The 24,452-nt window shown below is 30.3% G+C and overlaps 1 protein-coding gene across 1 annotated transcript; it reads right to left on the bottom strand.

The window, feature by feature from the left end:
* Positions 1–586: 586 nt before the first annotated feature.
* On the bottom strand, positions 587–23,472 carry LOC129908755 (pancreatic triacylglycerol lipase). Its single transcript, XM_055985503.1, has 6 exons — positions 22,928–23,472; positions 6,263–6,528; positions 3,040–3,201; positions 2,495–2,968; positions 1,955–2,123; positions 587–1,887 (listed from the first exon to the last, which is right to left on the bottom strand). The coding sequence occupies exons 1-6, from the start codon at positions 23,040–23,042 to the stop codon at positions 1,478–1,480; spliced, it is 1,596 nt and encodes a 531-aa protein (XP_055841478.1). The 5' UTR covers positions 23,043–23,472; the 3' UTR covers positions 587–1,477.
* Positions 23,473–24,452: the final 980 nt, after the last annotated feature.

The following is a 24,452-nucleotide window of genomic DNA, read 5'->3' as shown; positions in this document are numbered from 1 at the left end:
CCATAAATCACAGCAGCAAAAACCCCAAAAGTAAAAAATGTTACTTTTGTTCCTGGTCTCCCCGAATTTATAATTGGCATTAAATCAGAATTTAATACACTTTAGGTAATATGAGGTCCAATTTTAACAGAACTACCTTATTTCTTTTTTGGACCGCGTTTAAAGTGTGGGTCACTCTTCTAAAATTATAATCCATTATTTTTATATTCTTACAAGTAAAACGATCAAAATATTTTTAAATATTATTTATTTCCTTAATTTTAATATCAATTGAAAAATAAATTTTTCTTCATACACATATAAATTTTTTTAAAAATTCTAGTTTTTTGTATCTTATAATCTATAAGTGGACAAAGAATAAGATAACATACATAATTACGTATTAAAAATTTTTTTTATAAATAAAAATTCACAACAAAATTCTTATAGCCTAAAAAATATTCACCTAAGTATTTACAAGAAAATGATGATGATGTATGAAGTTAAACTTCTATTAAAATAATAATTTATATACATTTTTTTTGTAATACATATATGTACTAAGTTCTATGAAATGAATATTAAAAAAAAAAAATACGAAAAATTAAAAAAAATAAATTAATAATTAAAATAAAAAATTCAATTCTAGAACACAAATTAATCAAAACCAAAAATTATGTTGAAGGAATATTAATTTTATGTCATCTTACGTTGGTTTTTGTCAGAAAATACATTTCATCTCGAAAAGGAACACTTTTGTTTAAAAGTTTAAAGTTTCAGATTCGGAATCTAAAAACACTCCGAAACCTCCTAACAAAAAGTCACTTGTGGGAATTTTCGGAGTGTTTCAAGTTATTCCCGAAGAAAAACCAACATAAATTCAAACAAAATTTTAAATTCCTCCAACCAAAAACATCCGCTGTAAATTTGCGCTGCTAGTGACATCTCTGTAAATCTAATGTAACTTAATATTTAACCAACTTATTTTTGAACAAAAAAGGTTTGTGTATACGATATTCGAATATTCACAGTTTGGGTAATTGTGCATTTTAGTCGCATTTTGCATTTCTAAAGATTGGTGTTGTTTTGTGATAGTGTTACAGACAACAACCAGAAGATGGCGTAAGTAATGTGTTTTATAAATTTACGGTTTGTCCGTTGATTTAAATAAATTATTTGTTAAAACACATTACTCACGGAATTCATAGTCATCACTCAAATCGAGATTTTCCCCAAGTGGTAACACGTCTGAGGAGAATTTTGTGAGCAAATGCTCAAGCATTTACTTCAGAATTACCTCAGTGAGCATTCATAAGTTTGAATTCAAGCAAAAGCTTTGATATCTTAATTTTACGAATATTTAGGTCAAAGGACCTTTAGGAAAAACTCGATTATTGAGTGAAGACTAAAAATTCCGCCTTATGAACATCTTCTTAAAAGTTTTAGAGATCTCTCTAAAATCTAAAAGCATTCATCTTAACCTCACTTTAAACTAATCTCATTCCTCACAATATTTCGAATCTAAAATATTTTCACTTCCCGATAAAACTGGTGCATTCCTTCGTGGACATAATTTCATATGAAGATCCTTCTCCATCGATTCTATTATAATGTAATCCAAATAAATTCGCGGCGAAGATAGAATTCGCCACGTTAGTGGATTTAATAGATTTGTTTGATATTCCCAATAAACAGCTGCATAATGGGGATTATTTAAATCACGTCCTGGTACCATTGACGTATATTCCAAACCAGGTTCAAAATAACGTGGTTCTTCGGAGAATTTAATTTTATCGGTATACCGTTTGCGTTGGGAATGCAGGCGAATTGAAAGTGTACCAATTTCACCGCCATGTAGTGTACTTTCATCAGAATTTGATATTTTCACTGTGATTTTGTAATGAACTCCTGAAAAGTTATGAAAAAAAATAAGGTTACTAAATGGAAACATTTGAGGAAATTTGTGAAAACTTACGACAAAATGGCTTTTTATCGCCAGTCATTAAATAAGCTGTCAAAGTTGAATTTTCTGCTATTTTTTCTTCATTTATAAGCTTTGTGTAGTCTTCGTAACTGTGAAGACCCATTCTTAGGCAATGCAATCCATTTGAATCGCATTTTGAGCACTTTCCAGCTTTAAGGCTCTGGAAGAAAATTAAAGGAAAATCGTCAGAAAACTTATTTGATTACTTAATGCTTCCTAAATAACCATTTTGCTTCTATAAAGCCTTAAAGAAGCTAATGTAGCCTCTGTGATGTTTTATAGAAGTGTTAATGGAAGTTGTTAACAATTGCTTCTATAAGACTTTAAATAAGCTATTTTAGCTTCTGTAGAGCTGTTATTGGAAGATTTAGCAATTGCTTCTATAAAACTTTAAAGTGTTATTGGAAGCTATCAACAATTGCTTCTATAAAACTTTAAAGAAACTACTATAGCTTCTGTAAAGCTTTATAGAAGCTTTAATGGAAGTTATTTGAATAAAATGCGAGATATTCACCACGAAACTAAACTCACCTCAAATGAATCACATGTAACTCCCACAAATGGACATTTCGACCGCACACTCTCCGTAAAATACTGATAACTTCTTATATGATTGCATCCCAAAAACTCTTGCATATTCACAAAAAATGATTTCTCCTTATTATTTATATACTGATGTATACCCTGCCCACAGCCGGGATTATCAAATCCCCCATTCGGGAAGAAATCCATATGACCAATACTTTTGTAAATACCCAATCCACCTTTCATTAGAGGATTGGCATCCGTATGAATGACATCCACATAATTGGCATCTGTCAAATCCAAACGAACTATTGGATCTGTTTCGGAAAAAAGTGGTGCCGCTGGATCCATTCCAGTGATGCGGGCTAGTTTTAAACCGAAATCTCTTTGCAAATGATAGCCACAATAGCCACCCATATGGGCGCCTAGAGAATGGCCGATAAAGTGGACTTTATCTAAATTGGGCATTTCGAGTTCTTCCTGTAAATACAAATAAGAAAAGAAATTTAGATATTTGGTGGTAAAAATTAATAGTTTTTAGTAGAACTTACATAAATCATATGAATTACATGAGCAGCAATATTTCCAACAAGTCTTATATTGGCAACAGCTTGTACATAAGGTGGGATCGAGCCACCACCCCAATCGATCAGGATCACTGATGCACCAGCTTCTGGTTCACTTAACATCAAAGTTTTTCCCAATTCAATCATCTAAAAAAAAAAGACTTTAATTAGTAAATATTCAATTTACATAGAGAATGAAAATTGATCAATACTGAACGTTACGAAAATGCAACTTGAGCTGGATTGAAATAATCTTCACTCGAAGGAGTTATAATAAAAACCGTAACTGAATAAAAAAAAAGTTTATACAATTATAGTGTTGCCTGATTGTAAAGTCTCAGTCACAGGATGGGGAAACTGTGGGTTATCAGTTCCTAATCAAAAGTTCAAAAAATTATAGAACCAAAATTTAAAGTCATGAAAGAATGAAAATAATTAACATACTTGCAATTTTAAAATTTATTATAAATTGGGTCAAAATTTTGTTTTAATTGTTCGCAAATCGCAGACTATTTTGGTAACGCAGTTGTTTTTCATACAAAATTTTGCTATCCCAGAGTACCGGTCTCATAAAAGGAAGAGGAATTTCTCCAAACAACTGGTTATGTGTTTTCAAGTTTATTCCAATCCGATAAATATACATTTAAATAAAAAATCATTTACATGGTCTCCCCAACAAGGAAAAAAGTCTTAACTACCCTGCGTTACCGTGTAAAAAAAAAACTTTAAATTACTATAGTTTAGTTTAACACCTTGTTTAGTTCGATTTGAAAAAACTGCATTAGTTGGTTTATTTCTATTATTGTTGTTATTAAATCTAACAAATTTCATATAAATTGACCTTCATTAATCACAATTTTTACCAGGGTTGTTATAATAAAAAAAGCATTTGAAATTTAAAAAAAAAAATCATTGCAAATAAAAAATATTTGCATTAAAAAAAAATATTTGCTGCAATTGAAAAATATTTCCATTGAAAAAATTCTTTACTTTAGGTAAATTCAATTCCTATTGTAGTTGAAATAGAAAATGTATGGTCAAATAGCCGAAATTATACTAAATTGGACGGGTAAAAAATATTCAATGCACACATTTCGGATTGAATTTTTGTTTTTCAATGCAGAAAATTTTTTATTTGCAAGACTATTTTTTTTAAAGCAAAATATTTTTATTTGCAATTAAAATTTTGCAATGCAAATAGTGTTTATTTGCAAAAAAAAAAATAAAAATTTTTTTCAATGCAAATATTTTTTAGTTGTAAAATTTTTTTTTGTTTGTTTTTATTTTCAACAAAATATTTATTTTTTTAATTTGTTATTAAGGGCCCAACCCATAGAATCCGTTGCGTCCGTTCCGTCGAAGTTTTCAACTGACAGCTGGATAAAATACACACGTTCTTATGGGAGGCGACCCATAAGCGACGGATCGGACGGAGACGGATGGATATGACGGAAGAAGTAGCCCAACTTTCTACTTTTTCATCCGTCGTATCCTTTGACATTGGTTGTCAACAATAGACCAGTTCGATTTTCTGTTTCTGAGTGCACGCCGGGGAATTTCAGAACTAAGAACTTCGTTCTTTTCTTCTCCGATTTTATGAATTGTGAACTTTAATTGTTTATTTGTGAAGAAAATGTAATAAAAGTAACATTTAATGATATATCTCATAAATTATATCAATTAAATACTCAAATTCTGTTGTAGAGTTCAATTTTACTGTGCCAAAGTCATACCTTCAACTCATAATTTGTTATAAAAATTGTTTTTAACTGAAGAGCAAGTACCTACATGAAATCTAGTCGAGCATTTTATTTTATCAAAAAAAGAACAACAATAAAAGTAAAAAATTTCTTGCTTCAGAACTTCCTTAGTGCACATTCAGCGATAAAATATCAAACACACCTTGGAATTTGAAGTGAGCTGTCAAAAAGCAATCCGTCATACGACGTATTCTATGGGTCACCCCTTTCTGTCCCATCATTCAACTTCAACGGATGGATTGACGGAACGGACGCAACGGATTCTATGGGTTGGGCTACTCCAGTCAAAGCGTCGGAAAAAAGGGCCTCACCTTGCGCAGAGAGGCACTGTCAGTTTTTATTTCATGGATCGATAGGGGTATATTTAAAAGGCTTAAACCCAATTTCTCACCACCTGATCATTATTTTTAGCGGAGTTATTCACAAAAATGAATTTTTTGGGTTATTTTACTTCTGAGCTAATATATTTGCTCCAGATTGTCGTAGACTAAAAAATAAACATACATTCTCTTCCTTATAATATTTTCTATCGTTGTATGTAATTTCATTGTATTTGAGTGAGTAAATACAAAATGGTAGCCGTTTAAAGTCAAATTCTTGTTGTTAAAAAACACATTTTTGTCATTATTTCGAAAAAAGCTTAATAATAAATAAGTAATATTAAGTCAAAGACGTTTTTTTGTTTAGCAAACTCTTGCCTTATTATTTTGTAAACGGTGCAAGTGTAGTATTAGAAATTAAAATTCTATTGAAATGGGTCAGGGGATGTCAAAGTAGCATTTTCTTAAATCCCCCATAAACGACATCATTACTACAGAAAAGTTGTCAGTTTAAGTGCTCCATAGCTTATAAGGTTTAAATAGGCTCTAACAAATATGGCAAATACAAACAAGTTGTAAAAGAAATTTGTTCTGGGTGGGATTTTATACAATTTAAAAAATCTGAATTTTTGTGAAAATGTGCATTTTTCGGAGCCTTCCCGATTTCGTTTTTTTCCATTAACGACTCAAAATAGGGGATCAGATCTGGTTCTAGAGACAACTCAGCATAAGTTATGAGCAGTTGGTAGTGAAATAAAAAAGATTAAGTCATTTTCGCCTCTATGCGAATTTTTTTTTTTTTTTTTTTTTTTCTATAGAAAATATTTCTTTTGACTGGACTAAATAGGCAAGCAACTGAAATCTGATCTAATTGACCTTAAAATAACGATCAATTTTTTAATGCAATATTATTTGATGTTTCAACTCTGATGTATAGAAAACATGAAGTAGTTATTTTTCTTTTAAAATCTATAAGACCGGATTTGAAATCTAAGCTTGAGTCTTATTATTTGTGTGTAGTCGAATACAATCTATTTTTTTATTTTTCACGGAAGGAACTATGTTAATAATAATTAAGTTTGCTTCTAGTTAAAAAAATGTGCTGTTAATAAAATTTTTCTAACTTACCCATGGTATATCACCCCTCTCCAAATATCCATGAGCTATCACAAATATTTTTCCCTCCGGATTAATGCCCATACTCCGCACCGATTCTGGATCATTTAAATCAATAAACAGTGGATAATCAAAACTTCGACTTGTGTATAATGTAAAGTGTGGCTGAATCTCGGAGGGTTTCTGTGGATGTACATTAATTTGTCGTGTATTTGTTGTCCAAGGTCCATTTAATGGAAAACATCCATAAACACCATAACATTTGACTTCATTTAAATCTAAAAATAAAAGAAAAAAAAAAAAGAAATAATAAATCAATATGTCAATATGTCAATAGAAGAGATTTATATTAGTGCATTGTTATCAGCAAGAAAAATTAAGGTCTAACTAATATTTGATGAAGCAAGCGCATATATTTGCCTCTTAAAGAAAACACAAAAAATTAGTGATAAGATTCGGTTTGTGTTTTCAATTGATTTTGAAAAACATTTATTCAGGCGACTTGTGTTTGTGTCTATTGTTTGAAATAATTCACGTTTTCTATTCTATTCTAGAATTTTTCTTTAGACAGATATATGATTAATTATTCTATAGTATTAATATACTCTTATCAAAATTTATGAAGATACAAAAAAAGATAGAAATAGAAAATTACCTGACTAACTTGACCTTCTTCATATTCAGGCAAATTTTATTGCAAAAAACAGAAAAAGAAGAAATAGAAATATTGAAATTGAAAAAAAAGCTATAAGAAACTACTTCATAAGCAACTATTCAAAACTTTATGAGGAAATCATTTTTGCTTTCAATGAATTCTATTTTTCTCAAAGTTTATTTACACCTATGAATATAGCATATGTAAATATATTCCTTACTCTTGAAGATGATGTTGGTTTCTTTTCTTTTTCCAGGTCAAGTCAGAGTAATGACCTCAACTTCTTTTTCTTTGCATAAGTTAATTTTTTTTTATAATTTGTGTTATGAATGCTTGATCTTGTTCTCTTTTTATAATTTTTTTTTCTTTTACTGTCACATAAAAATTTATACAGGGTGTCCCACAGTCACCGCCCCAAACGAAAACCATGGATTCCTGAGGTCATTTTAAGTCGAAAAACTTAAGAGGTAATTTTCTCGTTTTCGTCCCGTTTTCGAGTTACCACGGTTTTTATGATTTTTGTTCTCTTTTCCCTTATCTAGCTTTATCTTTGCCAAACTACGTTTGATTTGAAAATTTTTTTTTACAACCAATCAAGAATTTATTACAGTTTTAGTTTGTCTCAAAACTTTTTTTTCTGCGGACAACCGTTTCTCCACAATTTGGCATCAAACACAATTTTCTTCATTTTTTAAGTTGTTTTTTACACTTTCATATCATTTAAGTCAAAAAAAACACGTTAATGAGTATTAATTTTTTGTGCTTTTTATTAAAGCCCAGTTTATTTTCATAAAAAAAATAAGTTTTATTTCATAAAAAAGGCTACTGAAAGTAATTAAAAAAAAATAAACAAACTGAGTGAATTAAAAAAAAAATAATTTTTAAATAAAAAATTAATTTAAATGAATTAAAAACTTTTTCTGAGCTATTGTGGTTAAGAAAAAAACAAATAAATAAAGCTCAGAAAAAGTTTTAATTCATTTAAATAAATTTTGTATTTAAAAATTATTTTTTTTTTTTAATTCACTCAGTTTGTTTATTTTTTTTAATTAATTTCAGTTGCCTTTTTTATGAAATAAAACTTATTTTTTTTATGAAAATAAACTGGGCTTTAATAAAAAGCACAAAAAATTAATACTCATTAACGTGTTTTTTTGACTTAAATGATATGAAAGTGTAAAAAACAACTTAAAAAACGAAGAAAATTGTGTTTGATGTAAAATTGTGGAGAAACGGTTGTCCGCAGAAAAAAAAGTTTTGAGACAAACTAAAACTGTAATAAATTCTTGATTGGTTGTAAAAAAAATTTTTCAAATCAAACGTAGTTTGGCAAAGATAAAGCCAGATAAGGGAAAAGAGAACAAAAATCATAAAAACCGTGGTAACTCGAAAACGGGACGAAAACGAGAAAATTACCTCTTAAGTTTTTCGACTTAAAATGACCTCAGGAATCCATGGTTTTCGTTTGGGGCGGTGACTGTGGGACACCCTGTATATTACTTTGGACTTCGGAGAGATTTTAAGTGATGCCATCGTTTTGATAATCGTTCAAAATTTTGATGAAACAATACTAAACCGCAACATCCCTAATTTTTTTTTTAAATATTCTTAACAAATGCAACTGAAAACAGCTTTTCGTTTGTTTACAAAATACAAGAAAGTAAAAATCCATTAGACTCAGGGCTATAACTTGACTGTTTTTATTACTAAGTTACTGATAATTTTTTTTATATTTTTTTTGCGCTTCAAATTCGAGGGTCACTGTGGTGTATGTGTAACTTTTTTTTTGTTCTTGAAAAATCTAAAGGTTAGTGCAAATTATTTCTTCTAGGGCAATAAATCAGAAAATAGTCAATATACGACGTTTGAAATTGTTTAATAAGTGTGACGTTTTAATTAGATATTAATTGTAGCACAGCTTAGAATTTGAAAAAAAAAATACTAAATTAAAATATTTTATTAATAATATTTTGTGTTCAAAAATATTTTCATTGGATGAACGGATTTTAATTTATAATGCTTTTTGAAAAAAGTAGGTAGTCTTGCAAAGAATTTCAAATACGCTTATGTCGTTGAACTTCTTTGCAAGACTTTGCCGTGTTGATCTGATCTAAAATACAAAAAGGTGTTTGTCTTAAAAAAAAAGTGACGCCATTTTCTTCCGTTCCACATGAAATTTTTCGCAGTGCGGCAAAAATTTCAATTAAAAATTAAAAATAAACTATTAGAGATACAAATATTTTTAATAGCTTATTTGAAAGATAATAACCTAAGGTTTAATACAAATGAAGGATTTTTAAAAATTTCGTCATTTAATAGGGTAAATAGGGGTAAAACAAAATTGCAAAACATTGGTTATTTTCTAACGCGACAATGTAAAGAGTTAATTTTTTTTAATCGATAAATAAATTCATTACAAAACTGACAATGGTATTGAAAAAATTCTTCAAAATTTCAAAACCAAGTAATAAATGGTTTTTTAAAATTAAAACATGATTATAGTGATTATAGGAAGAGGACATTTTTTGTTTGACAATTTGAAAAACGTCAATAGAAAGATAACAAAAAAAAAGTTAATGGTCTAATGCGGATTTTTTTAATGTCCTGCTTTCGAAATATGAATTTTTGAAAAACACCTACTTTTTTTGGGGTATTTTTGGGTGAGTTTTTATTGAAGTTATACTTCTTATGGGAGGGTGGGTATGAAAATTTACTTTTTGACAAGAATGTCAAAGGGATTATGACGCGATCACCCTGGGTAGCAGGGCTGTCGTTTCACCTTTAGAGTAGGCAGTACTTTAGTATTTAAAAATGCAGTACGCCGCAGTACGGCAAACATAAATGTTACATGTTTCATGTGGAAAGTTGCATGTGGCAAGTCGTATGTGGCAAGTTGCATGTGGCAAGTTGCATGTGGCAAGTTGTATGTGGCAAGTTGCGTGTGGCAAGTTGCATGTGGCAAGTTGCGTGTGGCAAGTTGCATGTGGCAAGTTACATGTGGCAAGTTGCATGTGGCAAGTTGCATGTGGTAATTTCCATGTGGCAAGTTGCCAGGGTTGCAAAAAGCTCACATTTCAGCTCAGCTCACAGCTCAGCTCAAATTTGAGCTAGGTACCATAGCTTAGCTCATTTGAGCTGAGTTGAAAGTGAGCTGAGCTGAAAGTGAGCGCCCCAACTTCCAACGCCTATATCTCGGAATTTTGAGGAAAATGAAAAAAATTTTTTTGATGCCAAAAGGTAGCGGGGACTCTAACCTACATTTGGGTACAACTCTCATCCCTGTAGGTCCACGCGTTCTCAAACCGGGAGAACTTAAAAGTAAAAAAAAAAAATAGGCACGATTCTGAAAAAATAGGCATGATGTGGCGGTTTAACATGGAAGGCGATTTTTTAAAAATCTGACAATGTGCAAAGCGTAGGCCCATGACACAAGCTATCATTTGGCATCACTCCCAAAAATTACTCTCAAGCGGTTTAGCTTCCAGGAGCGTTTAAAGATTCGGGGATTTTTCGAAAAAAAAATTTACCCCAACTTTCAAAACCGATTTTTTCGGAATTTTAAAAAAAGTCGAAAAACCGGATTGCACCGGAATTTTTTTTTTATGATAAAAAAAGAAATATTTTACTAAAAAAATAGAAATATATTTACTATCAAAAACACCAAGAGAAAAGATCACGAAAAATTATCTGTCTTATTTATAAAAATATCTATGTGTTAAAATAATTCCATTAATAACTAGAAACAAACAACTTAAGCTATGGTGTTTTATAAAAGTTTAAAATATCTTCATATTTCATTATACTTTCCAAATAAAAATCAATGTATCCTCTCACCCATCACAGCTCAGCTCAGCTCACTTTACCTTAGCTCACCCAACAGCTCAGCTCAGCTCACCGACAGCTCAGCTCACCCAACAGCTCAGCTCAACCATCAGCTCAGCTCACTTTCAGCTTAGCTCAAATGAGCTGAGCTATGGTACATAGCTCAAAAGTGAGCTAGCTCAAAATTTGAGCTGAGCTGCGAGCTGAGCTCAGCTCACTTTTGAGCTTTGTAGCAACCCTGCAAGTTGCATATTGCTACTACTAGTGCTGAAGCACACACAATCCTCATAAAATTACCATATAGCATATTTTATGCGCAATTTGTTTACTTTCGTTAAGCATATACCGTACGTTCTGAACCGCACAACATGAGTAAATTTCACAGATTAAATTGAAAACTACATGGACGCAAGGAGGATGAAAGAATTAATTTATTGTTCACTTGATAAAAATGTAAAAAAACGAAGTGTGGATTAATTAATTTAATAATAGAAATTAAAAATATCAAATGAAATTCATTTATATATACTGAATGAGAAGTATAACTTCAGTCGCTTGTACATGTGTACACACACTCTTTTTTTTTTTAAATTTTTCGTAGAGTTCAAAAAATCTCAAACTTATACAACATGTAGTCTATGCGTGCGCATATATACGCAAAAAATTGGTATTTTAAAATAATTTTTGATCGAATAACGGGAAAAACAAGTTTTTTTTGTCCCAAGTTTTTTGACCATTTTGAAACGTGATTTTTTCATTTTTTTCATAAGAAATGATTATTTTTAATAAATACTTTTTGCGCATTTTAAAAAATTTAATTTAAAAATGGTTTTATTCTTAAGAAGAAATATTTGGCTTTTTAATGGTGTAATTTTTTTTTGTAAGCTTTTCAAATATAATGAGAAACAAAAAAAAAAAAGGTTTGAAATAAATAAACGCTTCAATTGACTCATTTTAAACAAAAGCACACAACCTGTTTTCTTACGGCGTTATCACGTATAATCATCGTCCGTAAACCGGCTTTACAGACAACGACTTTTTTATGTTAACATTTTTTTTAGTTTGTATCTGCAAACACAAACAAATGAAAGACATAAATGTGTAAGTGAAGAAATACTTTTTACACCAATTTTTTTTCTTTTTTAATAGAAATTATAAATTAAAAGTAAATAAATTAAAACAATTGTTTATGTCAAATAATTTTTTGATTCAATGACAAACCGTACCTCAAGTTTTTTTTTTTTTTTTCTTAATATTCCCTATAATCCAAATATTACAAACGAATTCAGATTCACGTCCAAAACCTTATTTCAATTTTTGAGAAATTAACTTTTGAAAATTTATTATTAATAAAATAACATTCAAAATCAAAATTAACGATTTTTTTTTCTTCTTTCAAAAACTGATATCTCTTTTACTGTCCGAAATATCTTCTTAAATTAATGTTTCAACACTTATGTATTTAAAATCAAGAAATTGCATAAAGTAAATATCTTTAATCTAAAAAATAATTTACAATCTAATATATTTCCACACCTCAACGAGAACAACAACAAATAATGCAAGTGGCCAAGAGGTCAACAGTAAAAATTTTCTCTTCTTCTATTCAATTTTTTTTTTTCATCTTGATCTTCATCAATCATTACTTACTTGACGTATATTTTTATACACACAGTCTCTGAGTCTCTCTCTCTAAAAAACATAAACCATTCAACTTGCTTGTCTTGAGTTGAAAACCAGTCTAGACTAAAGACTGCAGTCAATTTTTAAAATAAAAAAAGATACACACAAAAATGACCTAATTTGAATGTTGAATCATAAAAATAATAAAAAAAAAAAATTGCCACACTTTTTAAAAGTATCAATTTTGTATTTGTTGTTGTTGTTTTTTTTTTTTGTTATTTTCGCTCTGATTAAGCCGTGTGCTTGTCATTAAATTCTTGAAATTTAATGGTGACATTAAATTGAGATACTATCTATCAAGCAGTTAAGTTGAAGACCTATTAAAAGATGGCCATGTGCGGTGTGTGTTTCATGCAATTTTTCCTCATCTATTGATACAAAAATCATCATTCGATCTTATTTTTACCTTAGCAGTGTGACCATACTAATATTTTTTAAATATTATTAAAATAAAAAATTATATGGCCACCAAAGAATAAGCTTTTTATCTGCAAACTTCTGAATTTGTTTTTGTTATCAAGAATTTTTTATGAAATCTTTAAGTACAAAAAAAACCATGCTGGTCACACTTTTGATCATGCTCATGCAAATGTATCTATCTTGTGCTTAATAATATAGTAGGTTTAAATGATTCTACCGTAGCTTGAATGGCAATAAGCTCAATTACCAATATCTCGTGTTGGCTCGTGGGTTGATGAAATAATCATTTTCGAACGTATACACAGTTAGTTCTCCTGCTGCTTACTTTGACAGTTTGCAAAGTTGTGCAATAGATTAATTTAGCTTGTTTTCGAGAAACAACTTCTATTTTATAAAAAAAAAATATCTACGCATCTTTACGTCTAATCCAACTATTCTGTATGGGGTCAGTTAGTGATGAACTCTTTTTTCTTCGCATCCCTTTTCTTATCACTTTATCACTGAATTGGCATGTGGACTGGAAAATGACACAAGAGAATTATAGTCTGCCGTTTTTTTAATGAATTATTATTTATTGATAAGCGAGATTAATCTTTTATTTTCTTATCAGGATAGTAACAATATTTTGTGCTTTGTATGAGTTTGAATGAAACTATTGATAGAGATGATACTATTTTTAAATCATGAAAGCTATTTATAAGAAATTGAAAATTTTGTATTAACTAAAAAGTTATAAAGGTTAAAGTGACATTTCAACTGTCAAAGGTGAAAGTTTAACATTTATTTGCTCGTTAAAAAAAAGTTAATTTTTTCATCAAATTAAACGTTATTTTTGAACAAAAACTTCATAAATCAACTCTTTTAATCGTATTTTATTCAAACTACACAAAATTCAACAGTTTCAATACAAGGTACGAAGTTTTATTCATAGATTTTATTATCGCCAAATTCCATTCTCGTCGTTACGGTATTGTCCTTATGAACCATAACCGTAGAAAGCGATCTATAACCGAAACTTCTCCCGAGCTAAGCACCAGTTCCAAAAAATATTCTTTATCTTCGAACGAAATTAAGATGGTGGGAAATCTATCAATCGATGAATTAAAAAGCATCCTCAGTGATATATTGTCCGATAAACTGAAGGATCTTGCTACAAGAGAAGATCTAACGACACTTTAAAGCGAAATAAATTCTCTGAAAGAAGAAAACTTGCAACTCAACAACCAACTTAATATGATGTCAGAAAGGTGCGAGCTTCTCGAAAATCAGCTGGAATTTATATCAAGAAAGGCTAACGAATGTTCCATTGTTGTACACCTTCCCATAAACGCAGAAACCAATGCAACTCAATTTGCTATACAAAGTTGCAAGGGGCTTCTTAAGCTACAGGAAAGTGATAATTTTTATATAAAAAAATCCCGTGAAATTCACAACAACAACGCGCAACGCGGAACCGTTGTTCTCGAGCTGCTCTCAGCAGAAATAGTGGACAAGATAATAGCCGCTGCGCACCAACTTAAAAATTCGGGGATTAGCATTTTTCGAGAACAATCACTTTTGTATAGAAAAAAGAGACAAACACTGATACAATTCCGAAGTAAACTTCTTGAAATCAATCCGAATGTGAAAATTATTGTAAAAGGCGACAAAATGCAAATAAATAGCTACACATTTATTTACAAATATTCACGTGGGCTTAATGTCAAAAATTCTTCTGAGTTGACATTTATCAAGCAGATGTTCGGTGACAGATCGACTGAATTCTTTGACTGCGGCGAGGGAGTGAAGTTAGCACCAACTTCGAATTCGCCATCTTTATTTCCATCTTCCTCTCAACCGATGCGCGCGCCACCTTTGAGTCAACATTCACAAGTAGTAAGGCGGGGTTTACAATAGGAAGAATCTGTCGTCTGCCACAATATTAATTTAAATAATTTGCAAAATTTAAAAATTTTATCATATAATATTACAGGTCTAAAAAGTAAGCTTTTACAACCTGATTTTTTTAATTTTATTCAAACTTTTGATGTTATAATTTTAGTAGAAACTTTTTTAGAAGAAAAAAATGAAAATGAATATCTTAAATATTTTAAAAATTTCAAAATAATGTGCTCACCGGCAAGTAGATCAAATATTCATGGCAGAGCCAGTGGTGGAATTTTATGTGGTGTCAAAAAAACTATAAATTGTAACTTAATCAATCTTATTTGTTTAGAAAATAGACTTATTTTTAATATTTTTAATGATAATTTAAAATACTCAGTAATTCCGGTGTACTTGAACTGTAATAACTGGCAGAGTGACTTTGATTGCTTAATTGATTTCTTGAATAACAATAATCTGGAGAATATTATGATCATTGGAGACCTAAACGCACGTATTGGGAGATATCAGAATCCTCCAACCTATAACTTACTGTCGCAAAACGCACTTAATATAGCGAGAAACTCCAAAGATGAACAGTTTAACAGAAGTGGAAGACTCCTTACCGAATTCTTTGAAAACTTTGGACTCTTTGTGCTTAATGGCGCAACTACAGGCGACGAATCTGGAGAGTTAACATTTATCAGCGGGCAAGGACAGTCAGTGATCGACATTTGTGCAGTATCAGCAGAGTGGCTAAATACTATTCCAAACTTCAAAGTGGGTATAGCGAACTTCTCAGCACACCTTCCAATTGAAGTCACGGTTAAAATTTTAAATGAAGTAAGCCAAAGCAGCTCAAATAACGTTCATAAGTTAAGGTGGAAAGAGAATAGTGCTCCTCTTTATAAATCACTCTTGGATCGTCACTATAGCTCCCTACCTCCCCATTCAACAACCGGGATAGAACATTTGGATGAGCGAATTATAAATTTTATTAAAATATCAGCTCCATTTGCTCAAAATAACGATACTTACTCCTTTACCCCTAGAAATATATGGTTCGATAATGAGTGCAAGAAGCTCCGCAACCTATCATTTGTTTATCTCAAACTTTTTCGATCCACAAATTCTATGTTTTTCAAGAATATCTACCTTCATGTGAATAAGGAGTACAAGGCTTTATGTGCTTCAAAAAGAAAGGATTACAATATAAGTCTAGCGAAAAAATTGATGAATTGCAAGAATTCAAAGGCTTTCTGGGATAATGTTCGTGAGCTAGGAGGACGTTCTCGGAATTCGGTGAATACTCTCGCAGCTGAGACACTTGCAGCACATTTTAAAACTCTTTTGTCGGCTGACGAGAGTCTCCATACCTTCGCTTATGCTCTTCCCAACTTTATTATTGATGAACTGGATAGCCCAATCTTATTCTGTGAACTGGAATCTACTCTACAAAAAATGAAAAATAATAAAGCACCCGGTATTGATGGAATTCCAGTTGAATTTTATAAAAATAGTACTGAACAATTCAAAAACTATCTTCTACTGTACTTCAACAGATTATATGATGAATCCCATGTGCCAACCAATCTAAATAAAGCAATTATCTTTGCAATTTACAAAAGTGGAGATGCAAATCAGCCAGCGAATTATAGAGGTATATCTATTCTTAGCTCGTTGAGGAAGATCTTTACCTCAATTCTTTACGAAAGGCTGATCAAATGGATCGACGACAAAAACCTTCTCAGTATTTTTCAAGCCGGTTTTCGTTCGGGATATTCAACGCTCGACCATATTTTTGCGTTAACAAGTATTGCCAAGAAATCGATTGATAAAAAGAAAAAATTGTTCGCTTGTTTCGTCGACTTCAAAGCCGCATTTGATAAGGTAAATAGACAGGCATTATTGTACAAACTTTCAATGCTTGGAATCTCTCGGAAGTTTTTGCAGCTGTACTTTAACTTTCTTAGTTCATCGAGTGCTTCTGTATGGGATGGATCGGATCTGTCAGATTGGTTTGAAACGACAACAGGTGTTCCACAAGGCTGTATTTTAAGCCCAATCCTCTTCGCCTTATTCATTGATGATATATCTGATGTTCTTCCTGGAGGAGTATCTTTTGCCGATATTAATGTGAAAGTCTTACTCTATGCTGACGACTTAGTTTTGCTAGCTGACAACCCTTTCACTCTACAGCTGCAAATTAACAGATTGAATACATTCTGCGAGAAATGGGGGTTAGTGGTCAATACCAGCAAAACGAAAGTGATGGTTTTTGAACCTCGTCAAACAAGAAGGCTTCGTGAAGAGAACTGGTTTCTGAACAACGTCGCTATTGAAGTTGTGCAAGAATTTAAGTATTTGGGAGTCTTGATCACGCATAACCTTAACTTCTGTAAGCATGTGAAATATAAAAGTAATGAGGCTAAATTGGCTCTGAGCTTAATGTGGCCCAAGTTCTTTGCGAATAAAGAAATCGATCTGGTTTCGAAGTATCGTGTATTTCATGCGACGGTGAATACATGCATGTGCTATGGTGTCCAGGTCTTTGGATATGCTTATATGGAGGCGTTTGAAGCATTACAAAGATATTTTTTCAAGCGCTTATTTAGATTACCAAATTCAACGCCAAACTATGCCATTCATGTAGAATCTGGTTTATCCCCACTTTACATCCTGAACCTAAAATCAAACTCAGATTATTTGATAAGAGTGATGAAAAGAAGCGGAAGAAGTCTTCACAAATCAATGATGGTAAATTTGTTACAAACGAGGGCCTCTCCATTTAAGGAGTGGAATGAATTAGCCATAGCCCATGGGACTAATCTTTCCATTAATGAAACAAATGTCGATGAATGGCCGGGGATTTTTGCTAATGTCATTGCAAAAATTGATGAAAAAACTTACACTCAACATCTAGCTAGAGCAACAGAAACAACTACTAGGAACACATATAAGAACCTGAACCACCAGTTGCCCTCAGAAGTAAACTATTTTTCTAACAAATTTTCGGTTGAAGCTATAAGCTACGTATTCAGAGCACGAGTCGAACTGTTAAACTTAAACTGTATGCCCCATCGAGATGACTTGCCACAACTTTGCAATCTCTGCAATAGAAGAGAGAATGAAGACACAATTCATTTTATTGCAACCTGTCCAATGTTGCAGGAAATTCGACGATTGTATTTCGACGTAAGTTATGTCGATGTAAATCGACTCTATGATATTCTTAACGGAGCTCTAGGATGGTCTTCCCTCTATAAGTACTGCAAACACGCCCTAACCTATCGAAATAGTTTTGATTTGTAAATCTCCGGTTACTACAGCTCATTGCACCAACAAAAAAAAAAAAAAAAAAAAAAAAATTATATCTTTTGTGTTTCAAATCACGTTAAAATTGAAAATGTATTCAATTATTTGTCTTTCAAAACATCTCAAAATTGGTATCTTTTTGTGTTTCAAATCATATTAAAATTGTTAAAACAATATTATTTTATGTTATTCAAGATTAATTAATATAATGAACTCTATCGTTAAATTATACCTATTATTATATTTTGTGTTTCAAATCACGTTAAAATTGATAAAACGATATTTTTTTTTTCAAGATAATTAAATATAGTAAACTTTATCGTTAAATTTGGATAATTGAATTTTGTAAACCTATAAACAATTCTTAACTTATTTAGTATCCACATTGGTTTAGTATTCAAAAAAAAAAAAAAAAAAAAAAAAACTTGTTCCTTTTTTTCATATTCTTTCATTAATATTATTTTTAACACTAAACGAAATGTCATATCAGGCAGACGGCAGAATAGCCATGTCATTATTCTTAAGAAAAGAAATATTGTGAAACAAAATTTAATACAATAAAGAATTTATCTATCTATCTATCTATCTATAAAGGTTAAATATTAAATCATTGCAGTACCTAATAAAGCTGGACAATTTTCTTGAAATATGATTCATTTAGTGAGAATAAGTTATTAACGTGGTTTAGGTACACTTCGAAATCTGTCAATCAGTACCGCAAGTAAATATTAATAAGCTAAAACAAATTTCATAATCGTGTTCTAAGACACTGTGAATTATAAGAGACCGAAATGAAAATACAAAAAAAAAACGAACTCTTTAACAATTCTGCGGAATGTTCCCAAAATGATAGATGGTCAGTATTTGATATTCATTTTTTTTATCTGCGGAAGAACTTTTCTCGAAATTTTGCTCTTAAAAAAATGAGGCACCTTTCAGTCCAGTTCAGTTCGTTTCAGTTCAGTTCAGTTCAGTCCAGTTCAGTTCAGTCCAGTTCAGTACAGTTCAGTCCAGTCCAGTTCAGTTCAGTTCATTCAGTTCAGTTCAGTTCAGTTCAGTTCAGTTCAGTTCAGTTCAGTTCAGTTCAGTTCAGTTCAATTCAGTTCACTTCAGTTCAGTTCAGTTCAGTTCAGTTGAATTCAGTTCAGTTCCGTTCAGTTCAGTTCAGTTCAGTTCAATTCAGTTCAGTTCAGTTCAGTTCAGTTTAAGTTCAATTCAGTTCAGTTCAATTCAATTCAGTTAAATTCATTTCAATTCAGTTCAACTCAGTTCGATTCAGTTTAGTTAATTTCTGTATTGTGCTTCAGAAATATGTAGGTAAATGAATATCATCAAATACCAATCTATCGTCGTCGATACAACGTTATGGAACCACCCGCTTTCAAAAGAAAGCATTAGCAACTTATCATAAGACAAACGCGTTCATGATTTTCGTTACTGAAATATCAGTCAAGAAAAAAATGTAAATTTTTAAATTACAAAGCTTCGATTTTATAAACGGATGCTGGTGCTCATGCGCAGCGCATCTCTTCGTAAATTATACAAAAAAATAAGGTAAACATAAGGAAGATGATTACAACCTTGACCTTATTTTTTTGGTTAAATAACTCCAATATTTCAGCAGTAGCAACAACAAAATAAACAACAACAACAATAAAATGTTAATTTTCCATTCTTCTTGGTATTTTTTTTTTCTGCAATTTATTTCGACCTCATAAAATTGGCCCAGTCGTCTTCGTTGTCGTTGATTGTTGTTTTTGTTTGTTGTCATCGTCGAATTCAGTCGGCAAAAAAACAGCATCAAACAGGTTGGGTTTTTTGGTTTGTTTATTTTTTACATGTTGAAATTTTCTTGACCGACTATATTTCAAGTTATTTAACATTAAACAGTGTTTTTGTTTGTTTTTTTGTTTCTTCTTCTTCTTCATTGAAGTTGAAAGAATAAAGAATTCCTTCATTAAAATAATTATGTTTTTTTTTTTCTTACAATTTTCGTTGTAATTGAAGCCCAGTAAAAAGGTACTTTCAGTAATTTGCTGGAAATGTAGGTAGGCAATCGTAAAAAAAAGGCTAAGTTATTTTTTTTAACCATGGCGAGGTTAAGATATCTTTGTTTTGGTACAGCTATGATGTCCGGCCGGTTGTTTTTATATTTCTTTTTTGTATATTTCGAAACAGGTTGTCTACATGTTTATTTTTTTAAGTTGCAATTTTTTTCGGTTTTTGCCTTGGGTCAGATAAATGTTTGTATGTTACATTTATTTTTAATTTAATTTGATCTTGAAATCTTCTACCAAAAATATTTTGTTTTGTTTCCTTGGTTTTGAAAAAAAAAAAATATATATACATTGGAATGTGAACTCTTGTTCAGAGACTTAATTTAAAAATTCGGAAAAAAAATTAACACAAAGTTTTTGCCATGAAAGAGTTGTTTTTTATTGATATTGCATTCTTAAACTTCATTCATGTCCTTAAAAAGAAGTGATGAGTAAAGGCAATTCAAGTTATATGATATTGATAAGAATGGAGAACTTACTCACAGCAGACATTATCATGAAAATTAATATACATATTCATACTAAAAGTTGAGCACCGCAAAACCACGACCTGATTCGTATTTAGCAGTCAGCATATTTTTTTAAGCTTAAGAGGGAGATATATTCTCGTATGATGTAAATACCTAAATAATGCCTGTACAAATTCAGTAGTCCTGGAAAAACGTTATTAAAAAACACTTTAGTTAAAAAATGTGTTTCACTTCTTATAATGTATTTGCATTTCTGTGAGACGTTCTGTATATAGATATAGACCCTAAATGTATAATTTAATTTGCTTGAAATTTGTTTAATACCATCTTTTTAAATGCCTCCTTTAGAGTAAACACCTCCTAAATAAGGGTTTAAATGACACATTATAATATTTCAAAAATAGTTTTCGAAAAAAATAATAATAAATAGTTTTGCAGATATCACTAGTTTACAAAAACACAATGTGCCGTTATACTTTTTATATAGATTTGAGCCCAGGATACTCGAAAATCTTATTTAAAAAATGTTTGTGCATAGGTTTTCGAGATATGATTTTTCAAAGTTTTTTGTCGTTTTTTATTCGGGCTATATCTTGTGTAATAAACAATCAATCTGAACAGAAAAACAGGCACCTGAAAGCTGAATAACAAGGCAAAATACACAAGAATAACTTATTTGGGTCACTCCAGATGTTTACGTGCAATGTATCAAAACGTCTTAAAAAAAAATCGATTTTTTAAACTAAATTTTTGCGAAACAAAAATTCCTTACTGAAATAAAAAAAAATCTTAATCTTTCGAATCCTCATAGTTTTAAATTTTTATGTGTAGTGCACAAATATAAGAAGATAATTTTCTTCAAAATCAATAAATTAGTCATAAAGATATGATAATTTCTGTAAAGATCAATAATTTCGACTCTTTTTGTTACTTTTTGTGTTTTTGTCTATAACTTGAAAAGGAAGCTGAATTTGAAAATGTTTATTAAGGAATTTTTTGTAGATACATAATTGAATTTTCTATTAATACAAATTAAAAAAAAAATTTTTTAATAAAAATATTGTAAAAACTTAAGAAAAAAAATGTTTGATGTTTTACTAAATTGTCTATTTTTACCCTTTAAGCATTTATAGATATTGAAAATGTAATGGAGAAAAGAAAATACTTCATCATTTAACATAATAGTCACAAAAATTGAATACGGCTAAAATTGGATAAATTTATGGACTTTCAAAAACTACTGTTTTTAGTCTTTTTGAGCCATTTACTGCAAGCCTATACGCAGATATTTTTTTTGTCAGTTATTTAATGTCAGAAGTTTGAAAGGAGATTTTATAAGGCAAAACAGAAAGAAGCAGAATTTTTAATTTACAATTTTGACCCAATCGTTCTCAAAATTTTTAAATTCGACCTAAATTTCGAATTATGTCGAAAATTTTGAAAGTAATTAGTTTCAACTAATTTGAATAAAATTTAGGAATCAACATTGGTCGAGTTAAAAAGAAATAGAAACAAAGAACCAGTCAAACAGACAGTTTAGAAAACTGTTTGTAACCTTTTTTTATTTTTAAAGCAATTGATCTATTTTCTGATCAGTTAAAAAAACAACAAAAAATACTTTAATCTGAATGCATACCAGAAGTGAAAATAAGATGTTTATTCTATCGGTTTTTAAAGTTAACTTTTTTTCATGGTTAACTATTTCGAACAATTTTCTCCAAAGAATTTCGTGAAATTTATTATTTAGTTTCAAAAATAATAAAGATGTCTAAATATTCATAAAAACTCTTTTTTTTTAAATACCATTTTTTTTTAATTCAAGTAACTCAAAAAACGTATTAAGGATTTCGTCTTGGATTTCGTCCTACGAACTATTAAATAAGAAATTAGTATTTAAATTTAATTTTTTTTTGTACAAAAAAGTTACCATACCCATTTTTAATTGAGAAAATGGTCTCATAAGTATACCAATAACTTCAAAAGACCTACAATTATAATCATGTTAATGTGATTCGGGTTTACTTTGTCTTAAATTTCTCTTAAAGGTGTTATTTCTCAATCTTCATATCTCAATCTTAAAAAAAACAAAAAGAAAAAAAAAAAAAGTAAAAGCAAAACTTAATTCGTCTATCGTCTGAAAGTAAAAGTAGCATTCCATGGGTTTTTTTTTTTTTTTTCTTTGAAGTTTGTGTTATTTTTTTTTCTGTCATCTTTACTGGGCCAAAGATGCCGGCTTTTGTGTAGATTTTTTCTCTGTCAAAATGTAATTCCCACAGAAAGAAATAAAAAAAAACCTTTTTGCATTTCTAATGAGATTACCTGCTGACTTACAATACTAACTGATCGCGCCATGACCATAATTTGATTTTTTTTTTTTTTTGTATTCACTTACCACTTTTAGGTGCAGGTGGAAAATCGTAAAGCGTATTGACAGCTCTGCTAGACTGATTGGCTAGATAGAGCATGGTCTGTAGCATAAGACCTCCAGTGGAATTTGCGATGTACATGATCGGTTCCTTTTTTGGTCTTCAAATAGAAAATTTTTTTAAACACTTTGTAATAATATTACCGCGTGTCTACACAATCAACCAAAACTAATGGTTAGTAATTTTTTTTTTTCTTAACAATAATTATGGGTTTTCACATTTCATTTCAAATACATCATAAAATTGATGCGTTCTTAGCACTTCTTCGTTTTCTACTTCAAGCAGAAGCCCAGTAGCCAATTGATTGCAATTAACAAGCCAGCCAAGCTAACAAACGCACATACAAATTGCTCAATTATAAAAGTCCGTATTTATTTTATGTTTTTTTTTTTTCTTTCTTTTAGTCTGTCTTGAGTCTTAAGTTTAGTTTTTTTTCCTTATATCACATATAACTCCGTATTCCTTTTTTTTTTAATTTAATTTCAATGGACTATCGCTGTCCAGAACTTGTGCTTAACTGATCACATTTGTTGCAGCAAAGATGGTTTTAAAGTATTTTCAGTTTGACAGATTGATCTTTGCATTGACGTCATCTTAGTTTGAGTCTCTTATCAAGCTCAGACATAGCTTAATTCTCTTTTGCTTAGTGAAGTGAGTTTTTAAAGTTAAGAGAGTATAAAACGCACATGGATTTTGATAATGAATTAGGCACTTAAGTGTTGCCATTTTAACGCAGTAGTAGATTTTTGAAGAATTATACGGAAGGAGAAATTATTCATACATTTATTTCCTCTTTATAAATTTTATAAACAATTGGTTAAGTGTTTTCTAACAAGCACAATAGAAAGGCAATATTTTAAATTAATTTATCAATATAACCTTTGTAAATTGAATATAGAAAAAATGTTACACATACACCACAGTGACCCTATAGTAAGTAAGTGCGAAACGCGGCATCTAAATTTTAATATTAAGTTCCAAAACTTTCATATTAATTAGATTAATTAGGATTTTGAGATGTTTTTAGATTTTTGACATAGGTATATGTTATAGAATATCCAAACAACGATAGAAACAAAAAAAATTTACCTATTAGCACTAATTCCAAGATTGTACCAGGATGTTTTTTAGTACATATCCTAAAATTTCCCTCTTTCTCAAAAAAATACTATTTTTCATAGATATATATGTTTTTTTCATTGCATGCATATCGTTTTGATTCTTAATGATAAATGGATATGAAAACCTTCAGACAAAATTTGGTTCCTTTACCATAACAGGGTTTTTAGGCAGTAAAGTTTGTAACTGTTATAATAATATGGGTTGATAGATGAAAAAGAGGTATAACTTTTTTCAGAGACGTCAGATTGCCTTGATTTAAGTTTTTTTTTTTTTTTGAATCAGCAATAAAAAATAGCTCGAAGTCATATATCATATGTGTATATAATACCATTGTCTATTATTGTTAATTTTGAAAATCTCCATTTTCCG

Source organism: Episyrphus balteatus, chromosome 2, assembly GCF_945859705.1.
Source record: "Episyrphus balteatus chromosome 2, idEpiBalt1.1, whole genome shotgun sequence".
Lineage (NCBI taxonomy): Eukaryota > Metazoa > Arthropoda > Insecta > Diptera > Syrphidae > Episyrphus > Episyrphus balteatus.
Note: the sequence above shows the minus strand (reverse complement) of the source record. Positions and strands in the feature narration are given on the sequence as shown.

Coding starts and splice junctions, on each gene's coding strand:
- LOC129908755 (XM_055985503.1), bottom strand. CDS start 23,042: ATGTACATCGCAAATTCCACTGGAGGTCTTATGCTACAGACCATGCTC. Junction 2,969..3,039: donor ATGTAATTCATATGATTTAT/GTAAGTTCTACT, acceptor TTGTATTTACAG/GAAGAACTCGAAATGCCCAA. Junction 2,124..2,494: donor TTACATGTGATTCATTTGAG/GTGAGTTTAGTT, acceptor ATTTTCTTCCAG/AGCCTTAAAGCTGGAAAGTG.